Source organism: Rhinatrema bivittatum, chromosome 7 (genome assembly GCF_901001135.1).
Source record: "Rhinatrema bivittatum chromosome 7, aRhiBiv1.1, whole genome shotgun sequence".
NCBI classification, from domain to species: Eukaryota; Metazoa; Chordata; class Amphibia; order Gymnophiona; family Rhinatrematidae; genus Rhinatrema; species Rhinatrema bivittatum.
Window position 1 is genome coordinate 38,184,423 of NC_042621.1, and position 25,239 is coordinate 38,209,661.

Sequence of the window (25,239 nt, forward strand, 5' to 3'; positions counted from 1 at the left end):
CTTCAGGTTTTTTACTTTCACTTGGAGAGCAGCAGCCTGAATCCTCTGCCAAGCATACCAGTGGGAGGTCGATTGTGCCACTTTCACAGCATGTGGCAATCAATCACAACCAACCAATGGGTGCTAGCAATCATTGCTCAGGGTTACCACCTAAACTTTCTTGCTCTTCCACCGGACTTACCACCTCTGCAAGCATGACCATTCTGTCCTTCTGGAGCAAGAGGTTTCCCTTCTTCTCCAGTTAAGAGCAATATAACCCATCCCACTCTCGCAGCAAGGCCTAGGGTTCTATTCCCGGTACTTTTTGATCCCCAAAAAATCCGGGGGAGTTCGTCCAATCCTGGACCTACGTGCTCTCAACAAGTACCTACAGCGAGAAAAGTTCAAGATGGTAACCTTGGGCTCACTTCTACCTCTTCTGCAAAGAGGAGACAGGCTCTGCTCTCTGGACCTTGAGGATGCATACACACACGTTGCGATAACTCCAGCTCATTGCAAGTACCTCAGGTTTTTAGTAGGCCCAAAGCACTATCAATACCCCGTGCTTCCTTTCGGCCTAACATCGGCACCACAAGTCTTTACCAAATGTCTAGTGGTTGTCGCAGCTTTTCTCAGGAAAGAATGTGTTCACATCTACCCCTATCTCGTCGACTGGTTAATCAGGGCTCCAACCCAGCAAGCCGCTCGGTCATCCCTCAATTTGACCCTACACACTCTAATTTCTCTAGGATTTCTCATCATTTACAAAAAATCCTATTTAGTCCCATCTCAAACCTTGTCGTTCATTGGGGCAGACTTAGACACCTTGCCGGCAAAAGCCTTTCTACCTCAACAACGAGCGCTAACTCTCTTGTCTCTCGCTCACCAGTTGCAGTCTCAGCATACAGCAACAGCTCGCCAATTCCTCATCCTTTTAGGACACATGGCGTCCTCAGTCCATGTCACACCAATGGCCCGCCTGGCCATGAGGCTCATGCATTGGACTCTGAGGTCACAATGGATTCAAGCTGTTCAGCCTCTGTCGACCATTGCCACATCACAGACTCACTCCGTCTGTCTCTCGCCTGGTGGAAAAATCACAACAATCTCCTCCAGGGACTGCCCTTTCACGTGCCAGATCCCCAACTCATCCTCACCACTGACACTTCCAACCTCGGGTGGGGAGCCCACGTGGACATTCTACAGACAACAAGGGTCTTGTCTCCAGGGGAAGCGAAACATCAAATAAACTTCCTAGAACTTCGAGAAATGCGATATGCTCTCAGGGCTTTTCAGGAACGCCTGTCAAATCACATCATCCTGATTCAGACGGTCAACCAGGTGGCCATGTGGTACATCAACAACCAGGGAGGCACAGGCTCCTTCCTTCTGTGTCAGGAAGCTGCGCAGATTTGGGCAGAAGCGCTCTCCCACTCGATGTACCTCAGGGCCACCTACTTGCCGGGAGTGGACAATGTCTTGGCAGACAAACTGAGTCGTGTCTTCCAACAGCACGAGCGGTCTCTCAACCCCTCGGTAGCGGACTTCATCTTCCAACAATGGGGGTTATCCCCAGTCAGACCTCTTTGCGTCCCCTCAGAACCACAAAGTCGACAATTTCTGCTCCCTCATTCGGAGCGAGCGCTCTCAGCCCAGAGTTGCATTCTCCCTCTCGTGGGCAACCAGTCTGCTGTATGCATTCCCTCCACTTCCTCTTCTTTCGAAGACTCTCGTGAAGTTACGTCAGGACAAGGGAACCATGATCCTGATAGTACCTCACTGGCCATGCCAAGTGTGGTTTCCAATACTTCAGGATCTCTCCATCCGCAGGCACATTCCCTTGGGAACGGACCCACATCTGATCACTCAAAACAACGGATGCCTATGCCATCCCAATCTTCAGGCCTTGTCTCTGACGGCATGGATGTTGAAAGGTTAATCCTTCAACCACTTAACCTTTCAGATTCGGTTTCTCGTGTCCTGATTGCTTCACGGAAGCCTTCCACAAGAAAATCTTATTCCTTAAATGGAAAAGGTACTCATCATGGTGCACCTCACAGTCCCTTGATCCCTTTTCCTGTCCAATCCCAAGATTTTTGGACTATCTCTGGCATTTGTCGGAGTCAGATTTAAAGACCTCTTCAATCAGAATGCATGTCAGTGCGGTGGCCGCCTTCCATAAATGTGTCAGGGATGTTCCTATATCAGTAACAACCCCTTGTAACACACTTTTTAAAGCTCCATATCAAGCCACCTTTACGTCCTCCGGCCCCTTCTTGGGACCTTAATCTGGTTCTTGGTCGGCTCATGAAACCACCATTCAAGCCTCTTCACTCCTGTGCCCTAAAATATCTCACATGGAAAGTGATTTTCCTTTTAGCTATCACTTCAGCTCGCAGCGTTAGTGAGTTACAGGCCCTAGTTACCTATCCACCTTACACTAAACTCCTGCAGGACCGGGCGGTACTCCGCAATCACCCTAAGTTTTTACCCAAGGTAGTTTCGGAGTTTCATATTAATCAATCCATCATACTACCTACCTTCTTTCCCAGGCCCCATTCCAATCCAGGGGAACAGGCTCTGCAAACCTTGACTGTAAACGGGCTCTAGCGTTCTACCTAGACCGTACAGTTGCCCACAGGAAGAGCACTCAGTTATTCGTCTCTTTCCATCCCAACAAATTAGGGCAACCTGTGGGTAAGCAGACTCTCTCCTCCTGGTTGGCAGACTGCATATCTTTTTGCTACCAGCAAGCAGGCATTCCTTTTCAAGACCGTGTTAAAGCACACTCTGTAAGGGCCATGGCGACTTCAGTAGCACACCTACGATCGGTGCCGCTTCCTGACATTTGCAGGGCTGCCATCTGGAGTTCTCTCCACACTTTCGCAGCCCACTATTGCTTGGACAAAGCCGGAAGACAAGATTCCATCTTTGGCCAGTCTGTCCTGCGTAGCTTATTTCCAATGTGACGTACCTACACCCTTCCGCCTGCCCGGTGGGGTTCAGGATGACCTCTACAAAATTCTACCCCAGTTGTTGTGCCTGTTGCACGCCGTTGGTGCATGTTCGGACATCCTCAGCTCGGTACTCACCCATATGTGAGGACTACCATCCTGCTTGTCCTGTGAGAAAGCAAATGTTGCTTACCTGTAACAGGTGTTCTCACAGGACAGCAGGATATTAGTCCTCACGAAACCTGCCCGCCACCCTGCGGTGCTGGGTTCGTAACGTTTTGTTATTTTATTTTCGGCACTGCCTGTAGCTTTCAAATAAGACTGAAGGGGGACCCCTGCTGGTTGCAGGGTTAGTGCCATGCTGGGCATGCCAAGTAGGGGCCAGTCTAAGTTCTGGAAACTTTGACAGAAGTTTTCCGTGATTGGGCTCCATCCTGATGATGTCACCCATATGTGAGGACTAACATCCTGCTGTCCTGTGAGAACACCTGTTACAGGTAAGCAACATTTGCTTTCTGCAAAAAGGCTACAGAAAGGTCTGGCTTTGAATTCCTTTTGGGATCAAGTGGCAGCCTTGGCTTGTTACAGGGGAAAGGTGAATAATTCCTCCCTGGCATCTCACCCGGATGTAGTTTGGTTTCTCAGAGGAGTGAAGCACTTACGGCCTCCGATGAAATGAATATGCCCAAGTGGAATCTATGGGCTTTGTGTAAATTGCCCTTTGAGCCCTTGAAGATGTCTTCATTGAAGTATTTCATGTTAAATACGGTCTTTTTGGTGGCTGTCTGTTCTGCAAAATGCATTTCTGAGTTGCAAGCTTTTTTGGGTAGGTATCTTTACCTTCAGTACTTAAAGGAGATGGGTCTCTCTTTGCACTGTTCCATCCTTTTTGCCGAAGGTGGTATCCACCTTTCATCTGAGCCAATCATAGTAATATAGTAATGACAGCAGAAAAGGATCAAATAGTCCATCCAGTCTACCCAGCAAGCTTCTTATGGTACTATCTGCCATGCCATACAGGTTACACCATGTTTCTCTTAAGGGTGGCAACTTCCGCTCCAACTGCAGTTATTCAATGAGCCTTCTTGAAAATTCAGACAATGCTGACGTGTTTTGCTTATGGACTTGACCTTAGACGCATATGTCTGCATATTGGTAAAAGTCTGTGTTGGTTGTTGTCTGAATCCAATTCCTCTTCCTCTTCCAACCCCCCGCCGAAAGCCTTCATAACGGAGAGTGATGTGGTTGCGTCAGTAGCATCAAAGCTTATTAGTTAAGGGTAATAATCCCTTGCCTTCTGCTGCTTCGTGCAGGTTACCGCCATGCTTATCAATTCCCCAGATTGTAAAAGTCAGGGCCCTCGTTGGTTATTGTCTGAATCCAACTCCCCTTTCCCCCCCTGCCATTAAAGCGGAGAGCGGTGTTGCACTTGATTCAAAAGTATCAAGGCTTATTGGTTAAGGGTAGTAACCGCTGCACCAGCAAGTTGTTACCCCCATACATGTTTTTCTTCATTTCCATCCTCTAGCCATTAGAGATCCACAGTGTTTATCCTATGCCACTTTGAATTCTTTGACTGTTTTCGTCTTCACCACCACCTCTGAAAGGGCATTCCAGGCATCCACCACCTTCTCTGTGAAGAAATATGTTCTGGTGTTGGTTCTGAGTAGTCCCCCCTGGAGTTTAATTTTGTGACCCCCTAGTTCTACTGATTTCTTTCCAAAGGAAACGGTTTGAAGTTTGTACATCATTAAAACCTTTCAACTATCTGAAGGTCTGTACATTATCTCCCCTGCATACCTTCCAGGGTATACATATTTAGATCCTTCAGCCTCTCCTCATAATTCTTCCAATACCGACCCCACTCCATTTTCGTCACTCTTCTCTAGCCCGCCTCCATCCTACCTGTATCCTTTTTGAGATATGGGCTCTAGAACTGAACACAGTACATAGATACATATATACATAGATACATAGAAATGACAGCAGAAAAAGACCAAACGGCCCATCCAGTATGCCCAGCAAGCTCCCACACTTATTTTCCAATACTTATCTGTTTCACCGACCATCAAGCTCAGGGCCCTTGTTGGTAATTGATTCAAATTTCCTGCCACCCCCTACCGTTGATGCAGAAAGTAATATTGGAATTGCATCAAAGGTGAATCGTAAGGCTTAATGGTTAAGGGTAGTACCCACCATGTCAAGCAAGTTACCCCAATGCTTGTTTACCCCAACTGCGCAGATCAATGCCTTGTTAAGAACATAAGAAAATGCCATACTGGGTCAGACCAAGGGTCCATCAAGCCCAGCATCCTGTTTCCAACAGTGGCTAATCCAGGCCATAAGCACCTGGCAAGTACCCAAAAACTAAGTCTATTCCATGTTACCATTGCTAATGTCGGTGGCTATTCTCTAAGTGAACTTAATAGCAGGTAATGGACTTCTCCTCCAAGAACTTATCCAATCCTTTTTTAAACACAGCTATACTAACTGCACTGACCACATCCTCTGGTAACAAATTCCAGAGTTTAATTGTGCATTGAGTAAAAAAGAACTTTCTCCGATTAGTTTTAAATGTGCCCCATGCTAACTTCATGGAGTGCCCCCTAGTCTTTCTACTATCCGAAAGAGTAAATAACCGATTCACATCTACCCATTCTAGACCTCTCATGATTTTAAACACCTCTATCATATCCCCCCTCAGTCGTCTCTTCTCCAAGCTGAAAAGTCCTAACCTCTTTAGTCTTTCCTCCTAGGGAAGTTGTTCCATTCCCCTTATCATTTTGGTAGCCCTTCTCTGTACCTTCTCCATCGCAATTATATCTTTTTTGAGATGCGGCGACCAGAATTGTACACAGTATTCAAGGTGCGGTCTCACCATGGAGCGATACAGAGGCATTATGACATTTTCCGTTTTATTCACCATTCCCTTTCTAATAATTCCCAACATTCTGTTTGCTTTTTTGACTGCCGCAGCACACTGAACCGACGATTTCAATGTGTTATCCACTATGACACCTAGATCTCTTTCTTGGGTTGCAGCACCTAATATGGAACCCAACATTGTGTAATTATAGCATGGGTTATTTTTCCCTATATGCATCACCTTGCACTTATCCACATTAAATTTCATCTGCCTTTTGGATGCCCAATTTTCCAGTCTCACAAGGTCTTCCTGCAATTTATCACAATCTGCTTGTGATTTAACTACTCTGAACAATTTTGTGTCATCTGCAAATTTGATTATCTCACACGTCGTATTTCTTTCCAGATCATTTATAAATATATTGAAAAGTAAGGGTCCCAAAACAGATCCCTGAGGCACTCCACTGTCCACTCCCTTCCACTGAGAAAATTGTCCATTTAATTCTACTCTCTGTTTCCTGTCTTTTAGCCAGTTTGCAATCCATGAAAGGACATCGCCACCTATCCCATGACTTTTTACTTTTCCTAGAAGCCTCTCATGAGGAACTTTGTCAAACACCTTCTGAAAATCCAAGTATACTATATCTACCGGTTCACCTTTATCCACATGTTTATTAACTCCTTCAAAAAAGTGAAGCAGATTTGTGAGGCAAGACTTGCCCTGGGTAAAGCCATGCTGACTTTGTTCCATTAAACCATGTCTATCTATATGTTCTGTGATTTTGATGTTTAGAACACTTTCCACTATTTTTCCTGGCACTGAAGTCAGGCTAACCGGTCTGTAGTTTCCCGGATCACCCCTGGAGCCCTTTTTAAATATTGGGGTTACATTTGCTATCCTCCAGTCTTCAGGTACAATGGATGATTTTAATGATAAGTTACAAATTTTTACTAATAGGTCTGAAATGTCATTTTTTAGTTCCTTCAGAACTCTGGGGTGTATACCATCCGGTCCAGGTGATTTACTACTCTTCAGTTTGTCAATCAGGCCTACCACATCTTCTAGTTTCACCGTGATTTGATTCAGTCCATCTGAATCATTACCCATGAAAACCTTCTCCATTACGGGTACCTCCCCAACATCCTCTTCAGTAAACATCGAAGCAAAGAAATCATTTAATCTTTCCGCGATGGCCTTATCTTCTCTAAGTGCCCCTTTAACCCCTCGATCATCTAACAGTCCAACTGACTCCCTCACAGGCTTTCTGCTTCGGATATATTTAAAAAAGTTTTTACTGTGAGTTTTTGCCTCTACAGCCAACTTCTTTTCAAATTCTCTCTTAGCCTGTCTTATCAATGTTTTACATTTAACTTGCCAATGTTTATGCTTTATCCTATTTTCTTCTGTTGGATCCTTCTTCCAATTTTTGAATGAAGATCTTTTGGCTAAAATAGCTTCTTTCACCGCCCCTTTTAACCATGCCGGTAATCGTTTTGCCTTCTTTCCACCTTCCTTAATGTGTGGAATACATCTGGACTATGCTTCTAGAATGGTATTTTTTAACAATGACCACGCCTCTAGGACATTTTTTACTTTTGTAGCTGCTCCTTTCAGTTTTTTTCTAACAATTTTTCTCATTTTATCAAAGTTTCCCTTTTGAAAGTTTAGCACGAGAGCTGTGGATTTGCACACTGTTCCTCTTCCAGTCATTAAATCAAATTTGATCATATTATGATCATATTGTTGGATGTTGTCTGAATGTAAATCCTCTTTTCCACATTTCCCTCTGCCGTTGAAGCAAAGAGCAACGCTGTATATGCCTTCAAAGTGAAGTATCAGGCTTAATTGGTTTAGGGTAGTAACTGCTACCATAAGCAAGCTACCCCTACGCTTATTTGTTTACCCAGACTGTGTAGTTCAGTCATTGTTGGTTGTTTTCTGAATGCAAATCCTCTTTTCCACATTTCTCCTTGCTGTTGAAGCAGAGAGCAATGTTGGAGTTTCATTAACTGTGTGAAGGCTTATTGAGTAAGGGTAGTAACCACCATTCCAGCAAGCAACCCTCATGCTCTACTCTTCATTCTCATCCTCTAGCCTTTATGGATCCACAGTGTTTATCCCATGCCCCTTTGAAATCCTTCACAATTTTAGTCTTCACCACTTCCTCCGGAAGGGCATTCCAGGTATCCACCACCCTCTCCGTGAAGAAACACTTCCTGACATTGGTTCTGAGTCTTCCTCCCTGGAGTTTCAAATCGTGACCCCTATTTCTACTGATTTCTTTCCAACGGTACTCCTGGTGAGGCCCACCAAGGACCTGTATAAGGGCATTATCTCCTCCCTTTTCTTACTGGTTATTCCTCTGTCTATGCAGCCCAGCATTCTTCTTGTTTTAGCTATCACCTTGTCACATTGCTTTGCTGCCTTCAGTTCATCAGACACTATCACCCCAAGATTCTTCTCTTGTTCTGTGCATATCAGTATTTCACTCCCATCACGTACAGTTCTTATGGATTACCGCATCCCAGATGTATGACTCTGCACTTCTTGGCATTGATTCCCAGATGCCAAATCTTCAACCACTCTTCAAGTTTTCTTAAATTTTCTTGTTCTTCTGGAAGTCTACTGGGGGGGGGGTGACATTAAAAAAGAGGTTGATTATTGATTATTTTTAGCTAACGTCTACAGTTTAGCTTTTTACAGAAATACTGGCAGGCTTCTGTCAGCACAGATGTATATAAAGGGTGACAGTGAGTCTGTTAAGTCTCCATCTGCTGGTCAATGAGCATAACTGATTTGTCTGGACTGGTTTGACTGTATTTAAGGAAAGGAAAGGAAATGATCAAGTAAGAAGTAATTTCACCTTGTTCAAGAAATCAAAGCAGAATGGTGTAAATTAGTTATGACTCCCCTGTGGAAACAGAGCAGAGCTGGTAGTGTAAATTAGTTCAGCCCACTGCAGAAACAGAACAGAATTGTTGGTGGCATAGATCATTTCTGGCTCCCAGGCTCCAGAGAAAGCAGAACAGATAGTGCTGGAGCTGCTTACCCTGAGACAGAAGCAGCTACATGGCATTGATTTTTGCACAGTTTCCTGGTACAATTGTATGCCATGAGGGAGAATGACCAAGGACAAACACACGAGATGAATGCCTGTCAGTCCACTGCTTCTGTTGCTGCTGGGTATGTCAACTTCCTGGTCCTGTTACTCTTTACCTTGCTGGCTTTCCCAGGCCCTGCCATCGCTTCCATTGGTGTCTACATTGAGAGCGGGGAAGGGGAAAGAGAGTGAGAGTCAAGATAGTAAGGAGATCAGAGGGGAAGAGAGGAATGGAAAACAACTGAATGAGGGGAATGTGGAAGACAAAAGTGAGTAAGGGGATCGAAGGAGCTGTGAATTTTTTGGGGAGGGAGAATGAGATTTAAGGAGCTATGGAGTATGAGTGAAGGGATCTAAGGGACTGAGGTGTGACTGAGATGATCAGAGTGTGGAGGGCTATTGGTGAGGCAATCAAAGGGTGGGGAAAGAGTGAATGATAGAGAAAGGGATAGGAGGGAGAAAGAAGAGAGCAAGTGATGTGGTTCTGCTCCCTTCTTTTCTTTCTCCCCTAAGGAGGCAAAGAGCAGGATATGCTTTTGAATTACAGATCCTCCCCCCAACCCATCTGAGGAGGCTGAGGAGATCAGGTGGTACATGCTAGTCTGCCCCTGCATGGCAGAAAATAGCTAATTTTGACTCAGAGGGTCTGGGCCTTGCTGGTCAAGGAAAGGCGTTACTGGAGAGAATAACTTTGCATGGAGGGGGAATTAGTGATTGTCAAAGGTAGGGACTGGTTGAAGACCACCAAGGATTGGGGATGAGACTTGGGAGTTCTATGACTACTGTGGGAAGAGAACTATTCAGTGAATCATGGGACGTGGACTTGGGATGGAGAACCAAGATCACCAGGGCAGAAAGGAGAACAGAGAAAAAGGGACTCATTCTCTTTATCTTATTTCTCTTCCTTACCTCTGTGACTTTCCATCCATAACCCCCAGTTATTTTTTGCCCACCAGTACCTATTGAGTACTGGTGGGTGAAGACTGGCTGGGGATGAAGGATCACAGGGATAAGGAAGAATGTGAAGCGTGTGTTCACATGTGTGTGTAAGAGAGAGCGTCTGTTTAGCAGGTCACTCTTGGCCCTGCTCCCCACAGCCCCACCTCCCCTCCCCACAGTTCTACTTGCTTTTTGTATACAAATTAAACACTGCCCAGCATGGCAGTTCATATGTTGTGTGCTTATGTGATTCTGTAGTAAAGGGGTGGACAGATGTTTGCCTGCTTGATGCTGCATTGAAAATAATAAAGATTTGGCTATAGGAAAAAGAACTCAATATGAGATGGAGTCTAGCAACCGTCATATATTGCCACTGTGAACTCTATGGCTTATATCATCAAGCCCGTGAGACACTGGGCTTGTCTAATCATAGGTTGCTGGACAACAGCAGGTGCAGGCACTGTGTAGAATACTACTATGCTTGCACTTATCTTATTCCACCAATGACAGGATAGTATATGCAGTCCTGAAGTGCATGCTCCGACACAGCGGTGTTTCGGAGTGTCTGACTCCTTCCTCAGGGACCTCCAGGTGATGATATACTGACTTGATAATTCTGTGTGGAAATACAAAAAAGTTCTTAATAATGCCTGTGTGGCTAATGCATCAACAATTCACTACAGACTGAAGGATAAAAACTTACTGAACTAGTTGAATGCGGTCAGTCTAAGAAGCTACGGAACCGCTTGTGTAATATCGCTGAAAACAAGAATTACAATGAATGCCCAACCTTCTTATTGTTTATCAAAAAGTGCCGGCATAAAAAACGGTTACCTGATGGATATAAGTACTTACGTGCACAATGAGAGTGCAGCCTCACAGCGATTTGTGCCGCTAAATGACAGGAGGGATGCGGACAAAAACGCCGGATTTAAAGGGAATTCCTCCGACTGAAAACGGAGCCGGCAGGAAATGACGTGTGTCACCCCAAATATGGTGGTGACCATATATGGAAAATGACGTTTCTGGGGGATTTCTTGCACTGATTGAAATGCCATAAAAGGGCAATGATGTCACGATGGCGGCCATTTTGAAAAACAGAGGGATATCTGGGTGGATAATCCTTATAAGGAAAGTGACGTAGATAAAGGTTGACTGATTGAAATGCCATAAAAGGGCAATGACGTCACGATGGCGGCCATTTTGACAACACAGGGGGGATATCGGAGTGATTAATCCTTATAAGGAAAATGACGTAACAGAGGCAGACATATTAAAAGCGCTGTCAAATAAGAGAGAACCATTCGACTTTTTCATTAAGCCCCAGTGGTTCTATGGAACGTAACGAAAAATCCAACAATTTTCTTTGTAATTTAACTGCGACAATCTGTCTCCTCCTCTCCAATGGGGGGGAATATGTTCCAGAATAATCCATTTGTAATCATCGAATGAGTGTGCATGTGAAATACTGTGTTGTACCAAGGGGGCTTTGATGTCTCTATTGTTGATTCTGCTACGGTGCTCGATGAGTCGGATCCGAATTTTGCGCCGTGTGCGCCCTACATAGATTTTATTGCATGGACATTGTAACGCGTAAATCACAAAATCTGTATTACAATTGACTGCATGTTTATTTATGATTTGAAAGCCTGTTTGAGGATCTTTCCATCGAGTGCCTACAATGGCTGAAACACAAAACGAGCATTTGCCACATACTGTTTGTCCTCCTTGTTGTAAAACAGAACGGGTTTGAGGTGCAGCTCTAACTACTCTTTGCTTAATGTTCAAGCCACGGGTATATGCGAACAAAGGGGGTTCACGAAAAAATGAGTGAGGACTGAGTACATGCCAATTCTTCATGATGGCTTGTTTGATGTGTGATGTAAGCTCTGTATATTGAAGAACGCAAATTAAACTTGGAGTCTCATTATGTTGTTTGTATTGTAACAATTGTGTCCTATCTGAAAAAGTCGCTCTCTTGTGTGCTCTGCGAATGACGCGGGGCGGATAACCTCTTTCTAAAAATCTGTTGTGTAGTTGATCAGCTTGTGCATGAAATTCACTGGTATCTGAGCAGAGTCTGCGGAGCCGAAAAAATTGGCCCACAAAAAATGGCTGCTGGATGTATGTGTCACCGAGGAATCAGGTTAATCCACATCTTAAATTCAGTTTCGTGTACAATCAAAATCAGCTTTCTTTTTTGGATATTCAAATCACAAAGAATCATTTGGGCATTAGTACAACTCTGTTCAGAAAACCCACGGATCAGAATAACTACCTCCGTTTTGAGAGTCATCATCCTAGAAATTTTAAAGAAGGGTTACATGTTGGCCAATTTTTTCGGCTCCGCAGACTCTGCTCAGATACCAGTGAATTTCATGCACAAGCTGATCAACTACACAACAGATTTTTAGAAAGAGGTTATCCGCCCCGCGTCATTCGCAGAGCACACAAGAGAGCGACTTTTTCAGATAGGACACAATTGTTACAATACAAACAACGTAATGAGACTCCAAGTTTAATTTGCGTTCTTCAATATACAGAGCTTACATCACACATCAAACAAGCCATCATGAAGAATTGGCATGTACTCAGACCTCACTCATTTTTTCGCGAACCCCCTTTGTTCGCATATGCCCGTGGCTTGAACATTAAGCAAAGAGTAGTTAGAGCTGCACCTCAAACCCGTTCTGTTTTACAACAAGGAGGACAAACAGTATGTGGCAAATGCTCGTTTTGTGTTTCAGCCATTGTAGGCACTCGATGGAAAGATCCTCAAACAGGCTTTCAAATCATAAATAAACATGCAGTCAATTGTAATACAGATTTTATGATTTACACGTTACAATGTCCATGCAATAAAATCTATGTAGGGCGCACACGGCGCAAAATTCGGATCCGACTCATCGAGCACCGTAGCAGAATCAACAATAGAGACATCAAAGCCCCCTTGGTACAACACAGTATTTCACATGCACACTCATTCGATGATTACAAATGGATTATTCTGGAACATATGCCCCCCCATTGGAGAGGAGGAGACAGATTGTCACAGTTAAATTACAAAGAAAATCGTTGGATTTTTCGTTACGTTCCATAGAACCACTGGGGCTTAATGAAAAAGTCGAATGGTTCTCTCTTATTTGACAGCGCTTTTAATATGTCTGCCTCTGTTACGTCATTTTCCTTATAAGGATTAATCACTCCGATATCCCTGCTGTGTTGTCAAAATGGCCGCCATCGTGACGTCATTGCCCTTTTATGGCATTTCAATCAGTCAACCTTTATCTACGTCACTTTCCTTATAAGGATTATCCACCCAGATATCCCTCTGTTTTTCAAAATGGCCGCCATCGTGACATCATTGCCCTTTTATGGCATTTCAATCAGTGCAAGAAATCCCCCAGAAACGTCATTTTCCATACATGGTCACCACCATATTTGGGGTGACACATGTCATTTCCTGCCGGCTCCGTTTTCAGTCGGAGGAATTCCCTTTAAATCCGGCGTTTTTGTCCGCATCCCTCCTGTCATTTAGCGGCACAAATCACTGTGAGGCTGCACTCTCATTTTGCACGTAAGTACTTATATCCATCAGGTAACCGTTTTTTATGCCGGCACTTTTTGATAAACAATAAGAAGGTTGGGCATTCATTGTAATTCTTGTTTTCAGCGATATTACACAAGCGGTTCTGTAGCTTCTTAGACTGACCGCATTCAACTGGTTCAGTAAGTTTTTATCCTTCAGTCTGTAGTGAATTGTTGGTGCATTAGCCACACAGGCATTATTAAGAACTTTTTTGTATTTCCACACAGAATTATCAAGTCAGTATATCATCACCTGGAGGTCCCTGAGGAAGGAGTCAGACACTCCGAAACACTGCTGTGTCGGAGCCAGTGGCGTAGCCAGAATTGATTTTTTGGGTGGGCACAAGGTTAACATGGGTGGGCTGTAGGCATGCAGGTCTACTAGTTGTTTTTTTACTGATAAATAATGCCAAATTATGCAGCATAGCATTCACATCTACGCCTAAGTATGAGGTTTACTTAATGATACAAACATAATTCACGGTGATTTGTGGTACTTTAGCCTTCTTATTATTACGATTTTATACACGGCTCCTACCTGTCCATAAATTTTGAGAGAGCGGTTGTGTTGCTTATATTTAAATTGCTAACATCTCAAAATATAGATATATATTTTTACCTTTGTTGTCTGATCTTTGTATTTTTCTAATCAGTTGGTCCTGGTCTCTTTTTCCTATTTTTTCCCTTATAGCTCATTTCCTAATACCTTTTCAGTGTCTTTCTTCTATTACTGTCTTCTTCCCTTCCACACACACACACACACACATACACAAACACGCTTTCTGTCACAGACTCCCTCTCACACACTCAAGCTCTCACTCTCATATGCTCTCTCCCCCCCCCCCCCCAAGCTCACATTCTCTGCAGACACACATACAAGTTCTCACTTTCTCACCCCTCCCCAGGCTTATATTCTTATGCACACACAGACGCACATCCAGGCACCCATTCTCACCCACACACATAAACCCAGACTCCCATTCTCACCCACAAACCCATGCTTCCAGTCTCACCCACACATATTCAAGCTCCCATTCTCATCCATACATATACACATTTAAGGTCCTATTCTCACCCACACATACACACATTCAAGCACCCATTCTTATCCACATATTCAAGCTTCCATTCTCACCCACCCACACAAACCCAGGCTCTCATTCTCACCCATATATACACACATTCAAGCTCCCATTCTCACCCACACACAAACCCAGGCTCCCATTCTCAACCACACATACACACATTCGAGCTCCCATTCACCCACATATTCAAGCTTCCATTCTCACCCACATACACACCCAGGCTCCAGTTTTCACACACACACACACTCCCATTCTCATCCACACATACACATTCAAGCACGTGCACAGCTTCCGCTTCCTCCCCCCAAAGCAGGAAGATCAGCTGCCTCTCCTGCTGCCACCGGACTCCTGCTATCTTCGGGCGTCGGGCGGTATGGCCCGCCGAACTTCCTGTTTTGGGGGGGGGGGGGAGCGGAAGCGCAGCGCACAACGTCCGCTTCCTCCCTCCCTCCCCCCCCAAGCAGGAAGATCGGCGGGCCATACGGCCCGACGCCCGAAGATAGCAGGAGGCCGGTGGCAGCAGGAGAGGCAGTTGATCTTCCTGTTTTGGGGGAGAACGCGGAAGCTGTGCGCGGCGCTTCCGCTCCCCCACCCCCAAACAGGAAGTTCGGCGGGCCGTTTGGCCCGAAGATAGCAGAACGGGTGGCAGCAGGAGAGGCAGCTGATCTTCCTGCATTGGGGGGAGGAAGCGGAAGCTGCGCGCGGCGCTTCCGCTCCCCCTCCCCCCCCCCTCAACAGGAAGACCGGTTGGCCATACGGCCGCAGCAGCGCTTCCCCATGTGTGCCGTGATGGCGCGCGAGGCGTGGGTTCTCTTGTTCACTGTCGCGGGGATGGGATCCCGCGACAGCCTTGCAGTTCCGGTGCCAGTTGGGTGGGCCTGGGTCTAAGTTGGGTGGGCACCTGCCCACCCAGGCCCACCCGTGGCTACGCCACTGGTCGGAGCATGCACTTCAGGACTGCATATACTATCCTGTCATTGGTGGAATAAGATAAGTGCAAGCATAGTAGTATTCTACACAGTGCCTGCACCTGCTGTTGTCCAGCAACCTATGATTAGACAAGCCCAGTGTCTCACGGGCTTGATGATATAAGCCATAGAGTTCACAGTGGCAATATATGACGGTTGCTAGACTCCATCTCATATTGAGTTCTTTTTCCTATAGCCAAATCTTTATTATTTTGATTGTTTCTTATTTTTGGCTATCATTGAGTCATAATTATATTACTACTGATGGTGCATTGAGGCATATGAGTGATGGTAATAAAACAGTGCATTGATTGTAGCAAGTGACGGTAAGGCAGCACTTTTTTCCTGCAACTATGTTAATAATGGTTCAGGGAATCACTCTTCTGTAAGTCATTGAGCACCCTCAAAGGGAGAAATCTTTAGAGGGCACAAAGAAATTTAGCAACATCACTTTAATGACTGCCAGCTATATTCAGTATTGACATCTCTAGGGTTAATAGTTTGTTTTTCAGTGGGTATTATCTGAGTTAGACAGCTTGTGCTATGTGAGGCTCAGGAGGCCTGCGTTTTTGTGGTAGCAGACCTATATAAATGAACACATTTTTGTATTGCTTCCTTTCTTTCCCAGGGCATCGGTGAGTATGTGAATGTCCGTACAGGAATGCCCTGCCACCTGCACCCCACCAGTTCCCTTTTTGGCATGGGTTATACTCCTGATTACATTCTGTACCATGAACTGGTCATGACTACAAAGGTAAGCTAAATGCTAGCCTGTTCGTCTTCTCTCTCCTGGCTCCTGATGCTTCCTCCTTTCCTTCTATACCAGCCATTCCTGATGGTTTCTTTTTCTTCCATCCCCTGGGGGGGGGGATTTACCTCTCTACCAGTTCCTTGGAGACTCCCCTCTTGCCTAATCTTCCAGCGTGGGGGTGGGAGCTACCCTCTTCTCTCCAACATGCTCCATGCACCTGTCAGAGGCTCCCTCCTCCAGGGGCTCTCCTGTCTCCCAGCATGCCTCTTTCCTTTTCCTTTATGGCTCCCTTCTCTCCTAACCTCTCGGAGCTCCCTTGTCTCATCCTGGGTTGTGTATCCCATGACTCCTTCCATTAGTGGCATATCTCGAATTCTCACATGGTGTCAATGGGCTGTTTTATCCCATGCTTAGTATACATATGTGCAGTGGTGGAAAGAGAGTAATGCAGCTTGATGTAGCAGTCTTTGAGATTTCTTTTTCTATAAATGCAAAGTGTTTTTACTTTCCTTTGTGCTGTCTAGGTCCTACTATATTGGTGTTTTCTCTCTGGGCTCTAGGGATATATCACAGTATGTTACCAGTCTAGAGGAGTAATGTCTTCCCAATCTCAGGAGATCTGCTAGTATAGCCACTAAAGTGCCTCCTCTTCACCTGTCCAGTGCTGATCTCTGCAGGATTGAGAAATGAATCTTGAGTTCCAGATTCGTGTCTCAAGTCCTGCCAGCCTAACCATGAAATTTTTCTTCGGGCTCTGAGCAGGTGATAAAGAACCCTCAGGACAGTGGCTTGCAGTGCCCTGGGGAGGGTGAGTTGTGCACTGGCAGGAGCTGATTTCTTTGTAGCCAGCTGAGACTGACTTGTTGCATAACAGATGCAGTTCATAATTTTCTTGACCTGCTTACCTGGAACAGGTATTGGGAGACCCTCCCATCTGGTCCCCATTTGGCAGACTTACTGGAATCATAGTGATGGGTTGCCTTCCAGATTTCAGGCAAATTCATGGATGGGGAAGGCTTCCAGTTTATGCCTACTGATTACAAAAGCAGTCAGTGCCTAGCACTGGTAAAATGCACCTAAAAATGGATCTGAGGAAAAAGCCAACAACAACTACAAGCTCTGGGGTTGCTCTCCCATTGCTGCTCAGACCCTTGGCACTTCCTCCACTACATGTGAGCATTGGCTCCTGCAAGTAGCGTAACTGTATCATGGTGAGTGGAATCAAATTGGCAAAAAGCATTTTGTTTTTGAGTTGTATTTTTGAAAGAAAATACTATCTTGATTTTAGACTTTTATTATCTTGGCTTTGCTTTATTCAGTTTTGTGTTTCTTTGCCTGCTAGCTGATACCTAATTGCATGGGAGAACTGTAAAGGCTACTATTTCCAAGGGAGATATGCCTGGGAACTGTAGTACCAAGGAGAGATTCAGCCTGTGAAAGGGCTCAACCTGTGTTCCTGCAGAAAAGATTCATTTTGGGACTTCTGCAGACACCTAATGTCAACTTGTTGCTTCTGGATAAAACACTGTTCTCCTTTACGCTTGAATGCAAGGGTTTTTATTAACAGGACAAATTTATCTACAATTAGTACTGAATTTACTACAACTAGTCTGCTGCTCACTGTGAATATTTTGTCTAGATCTGATCATGTTACGCAATTTTACCAGCATTTTGGTTAAGTCCAGCTCCACCCTACAGCCCTCAGCCATTCGCTGACCCAACACTGGCCTTTCCCAGCAAGCCCTTTTCAGCCGCCTGAGGACCAATCAGGATCCTCGGGGCATCGCTGTTTCAGGCTGCCTTAATTTAAGTCATCCTGTGGCACAGGCCTCTGGCCAGGCAGACCCTGGTTCAAACCATGTCAAACCATCTTTTTTTGCACAGACACCTATGACTGTTTCCCCCTAATCACAGAGGGAACAGACTAGAGGCAGTATCTCTACTGCCAGCTTGCAGATCCTCACAAGAACTCTCAAAACTGGACTGCAAGATGAGTGAGAAAGACAAGACCCTTCTAGAAAGATGATGCTGTTTGACATGCAGTCAGAAATGTCATCCTTCTATGACTGTATCTTTGCAGCAATGACTAGTCCAGAGTCAGCTTTAGGGGCCCGTCATAGATGCTGCAGCTGAACAAGGACAGTTTTGGGCTGAATCCTCTACTGGTAAGCTGGTTCAGTAAGCCTTGTCAGGAAGACTACTCTCAATTTCCTTGACAGGAAGGCAGCCCCCAACTCCTAAGCATTTCCCAGCAGAGTCTTTTCATTATGTCAGGGTGATCTGTTGAGTCAGAAGAAAGTGACTGACTCTGTATTACTTGAGTTGAATTTGGGCCCTCAAGTTCTTGCGTTCAGAATTGAAGGAAGCAGTTCATTAGCAGATGCAGCATGGGTTGGGTGAGGTTGATATCTGGTGCTGACCAAACATATGGCTATTGCCCTTGATTTCTTTTTTATCAGGTTTTACATTGACACTTTGCAATTGAAACAGTTTGAATAATAGTTTACATAATAGTCTACTAAGAAAACCAAGAAAATATTAACTCCATACAAAAGAAAAGCAATTTCTCAGGGAGAAAAGACCAGAAAAAAAATTACAAAATAGAAACAGGCTTTACATATGGTTAGCAGCAATTTACTTTAAGCCTCTTAAGTAGACACTGGAGAAGAAGTTACAGGCTTTATAGCTTCCAGAAACCCTTTCAGTTGCCCAAGAAAGAAAAATATGAAACAGTCATTTAATCAATGTAATTATACGTTTATAAGGGTAGCGAAGCATAAAGGAGCAACCTAAAGTCCAGGTCTCCTGTGTTACCTAAGCTAAATCGAGGCAAATCCTGACCAAAAACCAATGAGGCCATATTCCTAAAGTTATATCGCATAACTTTACTTAAATCTAAAAAAAGAGACAAAAGTAACTGATAAAGTGCCATGCTTCATAACTTCCAAATAAGAATTTTCTAAGAAACCAGTCAATTCTTGTATTATAGACTGAGAAGCAGCAGTAGAAGTCTTAGGCAGAAAAGGCTAATGCCCTTCATTTCTCCACAAATCAGTCCTTCCCAAGTCATTCCTCAGACACACCTATCCTCAATGAATATGAATGAGATAGGTTTGCATACCGTGGAGACAGTGCAGGCCGATCTATCATATGCCAAATTATTGTGGATATCCTGAAACCCTGACTGGCTAGGTGTGTCTGGAAGACTGGCTTGAGAACCCTCCCTTAGAGGAAAGGGCAAAACCCAGCATCCTTTCCTAGTAGCACTAAAGAGTGAACACAGAGTCATGCCTGTCACAATATAATTCAACTACAAATAGCCAAAGAATGGAGTCATCCTGATAGGACATTTCATATCCTAGAATGATCTCAGGAGTGACAAGAATCCAGATCTCTGCCACTAGCTCTAGCAATGAACTTTGTGATCCCCGAAGTATCAAGCACCATATCATCCCTGCAACAGGACATGTCCAGGTTTCAGTGTCTGAAAGCTGCAGAAGATGGTGGAAACATTAACATAGGGCTATGATTAATTGGCTTCTGCCACCAGAAAGGGGAGAACCAACAGGATGTTTTTAAAACAAAATGATAAACCCCACAAAAGTATGTATTTTTCTGCTTTTAGTGCACGCTTTCTCCTAGGACAAGCAGGATGGTAGTCTTCACATATGGGTGACATCATCAGATGGAGCCCTGTCACGGAATACTTTTGTCAAAGTTTCTAGAACTTTTACTGGCACACTGAGCATACCCCTTCAGTCTCTTTTTTTCCGATCAGCAGTTGCCTCGCGGTTTAGGAGCTCTGTGAGAAATTTCTCACAACTTTCCTCACTGAAATATTTGAAGTTTAACTTCTTAAAAAATCCCTCACTGGGGTCCTCCATCGTGCTCCGTTCCCTCTGACACTCGGTAAGTGTTTTTCCCGTACTTTGCGGTTGGTTCCCGGTGGCTTACCACCTCAGTGCCCAACGGTCACAAACCTCATGCCCGCCATTTTCGGCATGGCGACTGGATTTAGGAAATGCCCCGAGGACCATGTCCGTAAAGGACCCGCATAATGTTTGCGTTTTGTGCTTAGGCCCCTCGCATGATGTCCGATGCCCCAGTTGCGCACAAATGACCCCCAAATGCCGGTGCGCTCAACTGGATAAGATGGAGCATTTGTTTGCGTCGAAACGCTCTGCTCCATCGACTCCAGCTCAAGTGGCTCTGACTGGAGAGGGTCCATCGACCTCGGAGATGCCTCGCCAGGAACATCGTGGAGCAGGTGACCGTCCATCACCGACACCCTCGAAGGCATCGGCGTCATCATCCTCGGTGCCGGAGAAGGACCAGACCGAGCACCGAGGGAAACATAGTCACCAGCACCGACGTGCGTTCCCGTCTGGTGCTGGCACCGATACCACAGCGGCATTGATTCCCACCAAGCCTCCTGCAAAAAGGCCTGGGGAGATGATCCCCCATATTCCTCTGGACCTGGGACCCCGAGGCGTTCCCCACAGATATCTGTGCCAGGTATTGAGCCTCCATAGATCGCTGTGGAGCGTCCAGTAATGCCTAGTCTGCCTCTTACCCCAGGTGCAGTGCTATCAATGCCAGCCTTCAGGGAGGAATTGGACAAACTAGTCCAAGAGGCAGTTCTCAATGCCCTCCAGGGCTTTAAGTTGCCACCGGCGCCCTCAGTGTTTGCACCACTCCTCAAGCATCTGGACACCCTCATCGGTGCCCTGCTGACTCAACCCGTGCCATCGGACACACTGGCACCGAGTAGACCATCGACTCCTCCGCAGGTCCTGATTCCCATACCGGGTTCCTCAGGGGAGAAAGGAAGGGACTTCCGGCCCGATCCCGGCATGGGATCCACCAATGCCGAAGCCCGTTCCAGGGCTGTCGGTGCCTAAGCGTACCTCATCCACTTCGGTGCCCTCAAGGCCGGCACAGACTCCTTCGATGCCGGTGCCGCATCCATCGATGCCACCTCGATATCCATCGATGTCTTCTCGCCCTCTAGGCTCTGGTATCTTTCCTCCCTCAGAATTACCAGCAGATGAGGAAGAAACTCCCTGTGATCCATGGGAGGATGCATCCGGACCATTCCTCATCCGATGAATTGCTCTCAGAGCCTACACCCCTGGAAGAAAGGCATCAATCTCCTCCTGAAGACCTCTTCTTTGCCAGCTTTGTCAAGGAGATGTCTGAAACTATCCCATTTCCATTGGTGACAGAGGAAGACGTTCGCCATAAGGTGCTGGAGGTCTTACAATTTGCAGATGCTCCAAAAGAGGTAATGGCGATACCAGTACATGAAATACTGCTTGACCTCTTGCACCGCTTGTGGGACCATTCAGGTACTGTACCTCCCGACAACAGAAAGATAGATGCTACGTACTTGGTTCAACAAGCCCTAGGCTTTCAAAAGAGTCAGCTGCCCCACCATTCTGTAGTGGTGGAATCAGCACAAAAGAAGGCTAAAAGATCCTGTCCACACTCCTCTGCTCCTCCTGGTAAGGAACAGAAGGCATTGGATGCATTAGGACGTAGAGTCTTTCAAGGGTCCATGTTGATAGCGCGAATAGCAGCATATCAGTTATGCATGACCCAATATAACAGAAATCTCTGGAAACAAGCCCAGGAATTTGCAGAGACCTTACTACAGCAACAGCAACAGACCTTGACCTCCATCCTACAAAAAGGATTTGAAGCAGGTAAACACAAGGTCAGAACTGCTTACAACTCTCTTGAGACGGCATCCAGAGTCTCAGCAGTGAGCATTAGTGCTAGGCGTTGGGCATGGCTCAATGCCTCAGACTTGCGCCCTGAGGTGCAGGACAAACTTGCAGATCTCCCTTGTACAGGAGAAAACCTATTCGGGGATAAGATCCAAGACGCAGTGGCCCAGTTACATAGAAACATAGAAATGACGGCAGAAAAAGACCAATCGGCCCATCCAGTCTGCCCAGCAAGCTTCCATACTTATTTTCCCATACTAATCTGTTTCATCAACCTTGTTAGTAACTGTTTGATTCAAATTTCCTGCCATCCCTTTTCATTGATGCAGAGAGCAATGTTGGAGTTGCATCAGAGGTGAGCATAAGGCTTATGGTTAAGGGTAGTAATCGCCACATCCAGCAAGTTACCCCGATTCTTGTTTGCCCAGACTGCACAGATTGATGATTTGTTGGATGTTGTCTGAATGTAAATCCTTTTTTCCACATTTCCCCGTGCTGTAGAAGCAGAGAGCAATGCTGTATATGTATTCAATGTGATGTATCAGGCTTAATAAGCAAGCTAACCCCACGCTTATTTGTTTACCCAGATTGTGAAGTTCAGTCTTTTTGGTTGTTATCTGAATGCAAATCCTCTTTTCTACCTTTTCCCTTGCCGTTGAAGCAGAGAGCAATGTTGGGGTTGCATTAACCGTGCAAAGGCTTTTTGAGTAAGGGTAGTAATTACAAGGTAGTAGCCAACATTCCAGCAAGCCCACCCCCATGGCTCTACTCTTCATTCCCATCCTCTAGCCTTTATGGATCCACAGTGTTTATCCCATGCCCCTTTGAAATCCTTCAAAGGACCATCATGAGACCCTGCGTCAACTTTCAACTGTCACCTCAGATGCACCCTCCGTAACCCGCAGGGCTATGCGCAGGGACACCAGGAAACAATTTTATAGACTGCATAGGTATTATCCTCCCACGTCCCGTGCTCAACAAGCTTGAGCCCCTCTGAGAGGACATGCACGCCAGCAAGGACACCTAGAACGCAGCCAGCTCCACAAGCTGGTCCTGCGACTGGACTTTACTCCTTTCCACCATCTCCCTATGATCCCAGTGGGAGGCCGCCTTTGCCACTTTGCAACCAATTGGCGTTCAATTACCACGGACCAGTGGGTACTGTCCATCATAACCCATAGCTACCGTCTAAATTTTTCAACTATACCCCTGGACTCCCCACCCAGTCTAGCGTGGAGCCAGAATGATCACATAACACTTCTCGAGTGAGAGCTCTCAACCCTTCTTTATGCCAGGGCCATACAACTGGTTCCCTTGACCCAGCAGGGGAAAGGATTCTACTCCAGGTATTTCCTAATTGCAAAAAAGACCGGCGGCCTCCGGCCTATTCTGGACCCCTCCATGCCTTAAACTGTTTCTTTGCAAGGAATGGTTCAGGATGGTGTTCCTGGGCACCATGCTACCTCTACTACATCAAAGGGATTGGCTCTGTTCTCTGGACCTTCAGGATGCATATGCCCATATTGCAATCTTCCCTCCTCATCACAAGGAGCTGCGATTCGTTGTGGGTCACAGGCATTATCAATACAGCCATTCGGCCTCACCTCGGCGTCCCGAGTGTTCACAAAGTGCCTGGCAGTAGTGGCTGCACATTTACGCCGCAAGGATGTACAAAATTTTCCATATTTGGACGACTGGCTCATAAAAAGCCAGTCCAGACAAGGGGCCCTCGATTCCCTCTGTCTCACTATAAGGCTCCTGCACTCACTGGGATTTCTGATCAACTACCCGAAATCCTACTTGACACTGTCTCACTATCTCTCCTTTATAGGATCAGACCTAGACACCACAGTAGCCAAAGGGTTCTTACCCGACAACCGTGCAACCACGCTGTCCAACCTCGCCAGCTCCTATCCACACTTGAAAAACAACCTCGGCTCGCCAAATTCTCAAGGTGCTTGGCCACATGGCATCAACAGTCCATGTCACCCTAATGGCACGTTTAGCCATGAGACTAACACAATGGACTTTAAAGTCTCAGTGGCATCAAGCCACTCAGCCACTTACGTCCCTTGTCCACATAACCAATCAACTTCGTTTGACCCTTACTTGGTGGACGCACAAGGCCAACTTACAAACAGATCTACTCTTCCAGCAACCAGCTCCTCAGGTGACCTTAACCACGGACGTCTCAACCTAGGTTGGGGAGTCCATATCGAAGGCCTTCAAACCCAAGGGACTTGGACAAAAACCGAAGTGTCTGTCAGATCAACTTCCTGGAGCTTCGGGCAATCCGGTACGCCCTTTATGCATTCAGGGACTGCCTATCTAACAAGATAGTCTTGATTCAAACAGACCTGTGGTACCTGAACAAACAGGGGGGCACGGGCTCTTATCTGCTTTGCCAAGAGGAGGTGCAGATTTGGACCTGGGCCCTGTCACACTCAATACAACTGCGAGCCACTTATCTGGAAGGCATACAGAACGCAGTAGCAGACCGCCTCAGCTGAAGTTTCAAGCCCCACGAGTGGTCTCTGGATCCCTCTTTTGCGAGCAGAACCTTCCACCGATGGGTCAGCTGAGCATCGACCTCTTTGCATCCTATCAGAACCCCAAAGTGGAATGCTTCTGCACAGGGACCGACAACCACCAACCATGAATGCCTTCGCCTGACCCTGGAACACAGGCCTGCTATATACATATCCTCTGATTCCGCTAATAAGCAAGACTCTCGTGAAGTTACAATAGGACCGAGGCTTAATGATACTCATAGCCCCGTATTGGCCACACCAAGTTTGGTTTCCCATACTTCTCGATCTCTCTGTCCAAGAACCCATTCGCCTGGGCACGTCACCCAACCTCATAACACAGAATTACGGCAAGTTACGCCACCCGAACCTCCAGACCCTTTCTCTGATGGCCTGGATGTTGAAAGGTTGATACTGCAATCACTCAATCTTTCTAGTGACGTCTCTCAAGTCCTCGTAGCTTCACGGAAGCCTTCCGCACAGAGGTCTTACCGCTCTAAATGGAAGAGGTTTACCTTGCGATGCACACAGGACTTGGATCCCTTTTTTTTGCACCACATTGAATCTGTTAGACTATCTCTGACACCTCTCGGAATCTGGTCTCCAGACATCATCTATCCGAGTACACCTTAGTGCCATCTCTGCTTACCATCAAGGAGTAGGGGATGTCCAATAACAGCTCAACCCCTGGTGAGTCGCTTCATGAGAGGCTTATTACAGCTTAAGCCTCCTCTACGGCCACCAGTCGTGGC

At 45.9% G+C, this 25,239-nt stretch overlaps 1 protein-coding gene across 4 annotated transcripts in view; it reads left to right on the plus strand.

Moving 5' to 3' along the window:
- Nucleotides 1-25,239, plus strand: part of DHX38 (DEAH-box helicase 38) — a 450,894-nt gene that overhangs the window by 403,253 nt on the left and 22,402 nt on the right. For all 4 annotated transcript variants that reach the window (XM_029608272.1, XM_029608271.1, XM_029608270.1 and 1 more), the window contains one exon: nucleotides 16,108-16,233. In XM_029608272.1, the coding sequence (XP_029464132.1) occupies nucleotides 16,108-16,233 (126 nt within the window). The remainder of the gene's footprint in view (nucleotides 1-16,107; nucleotides 16,234-25,239) is intronic.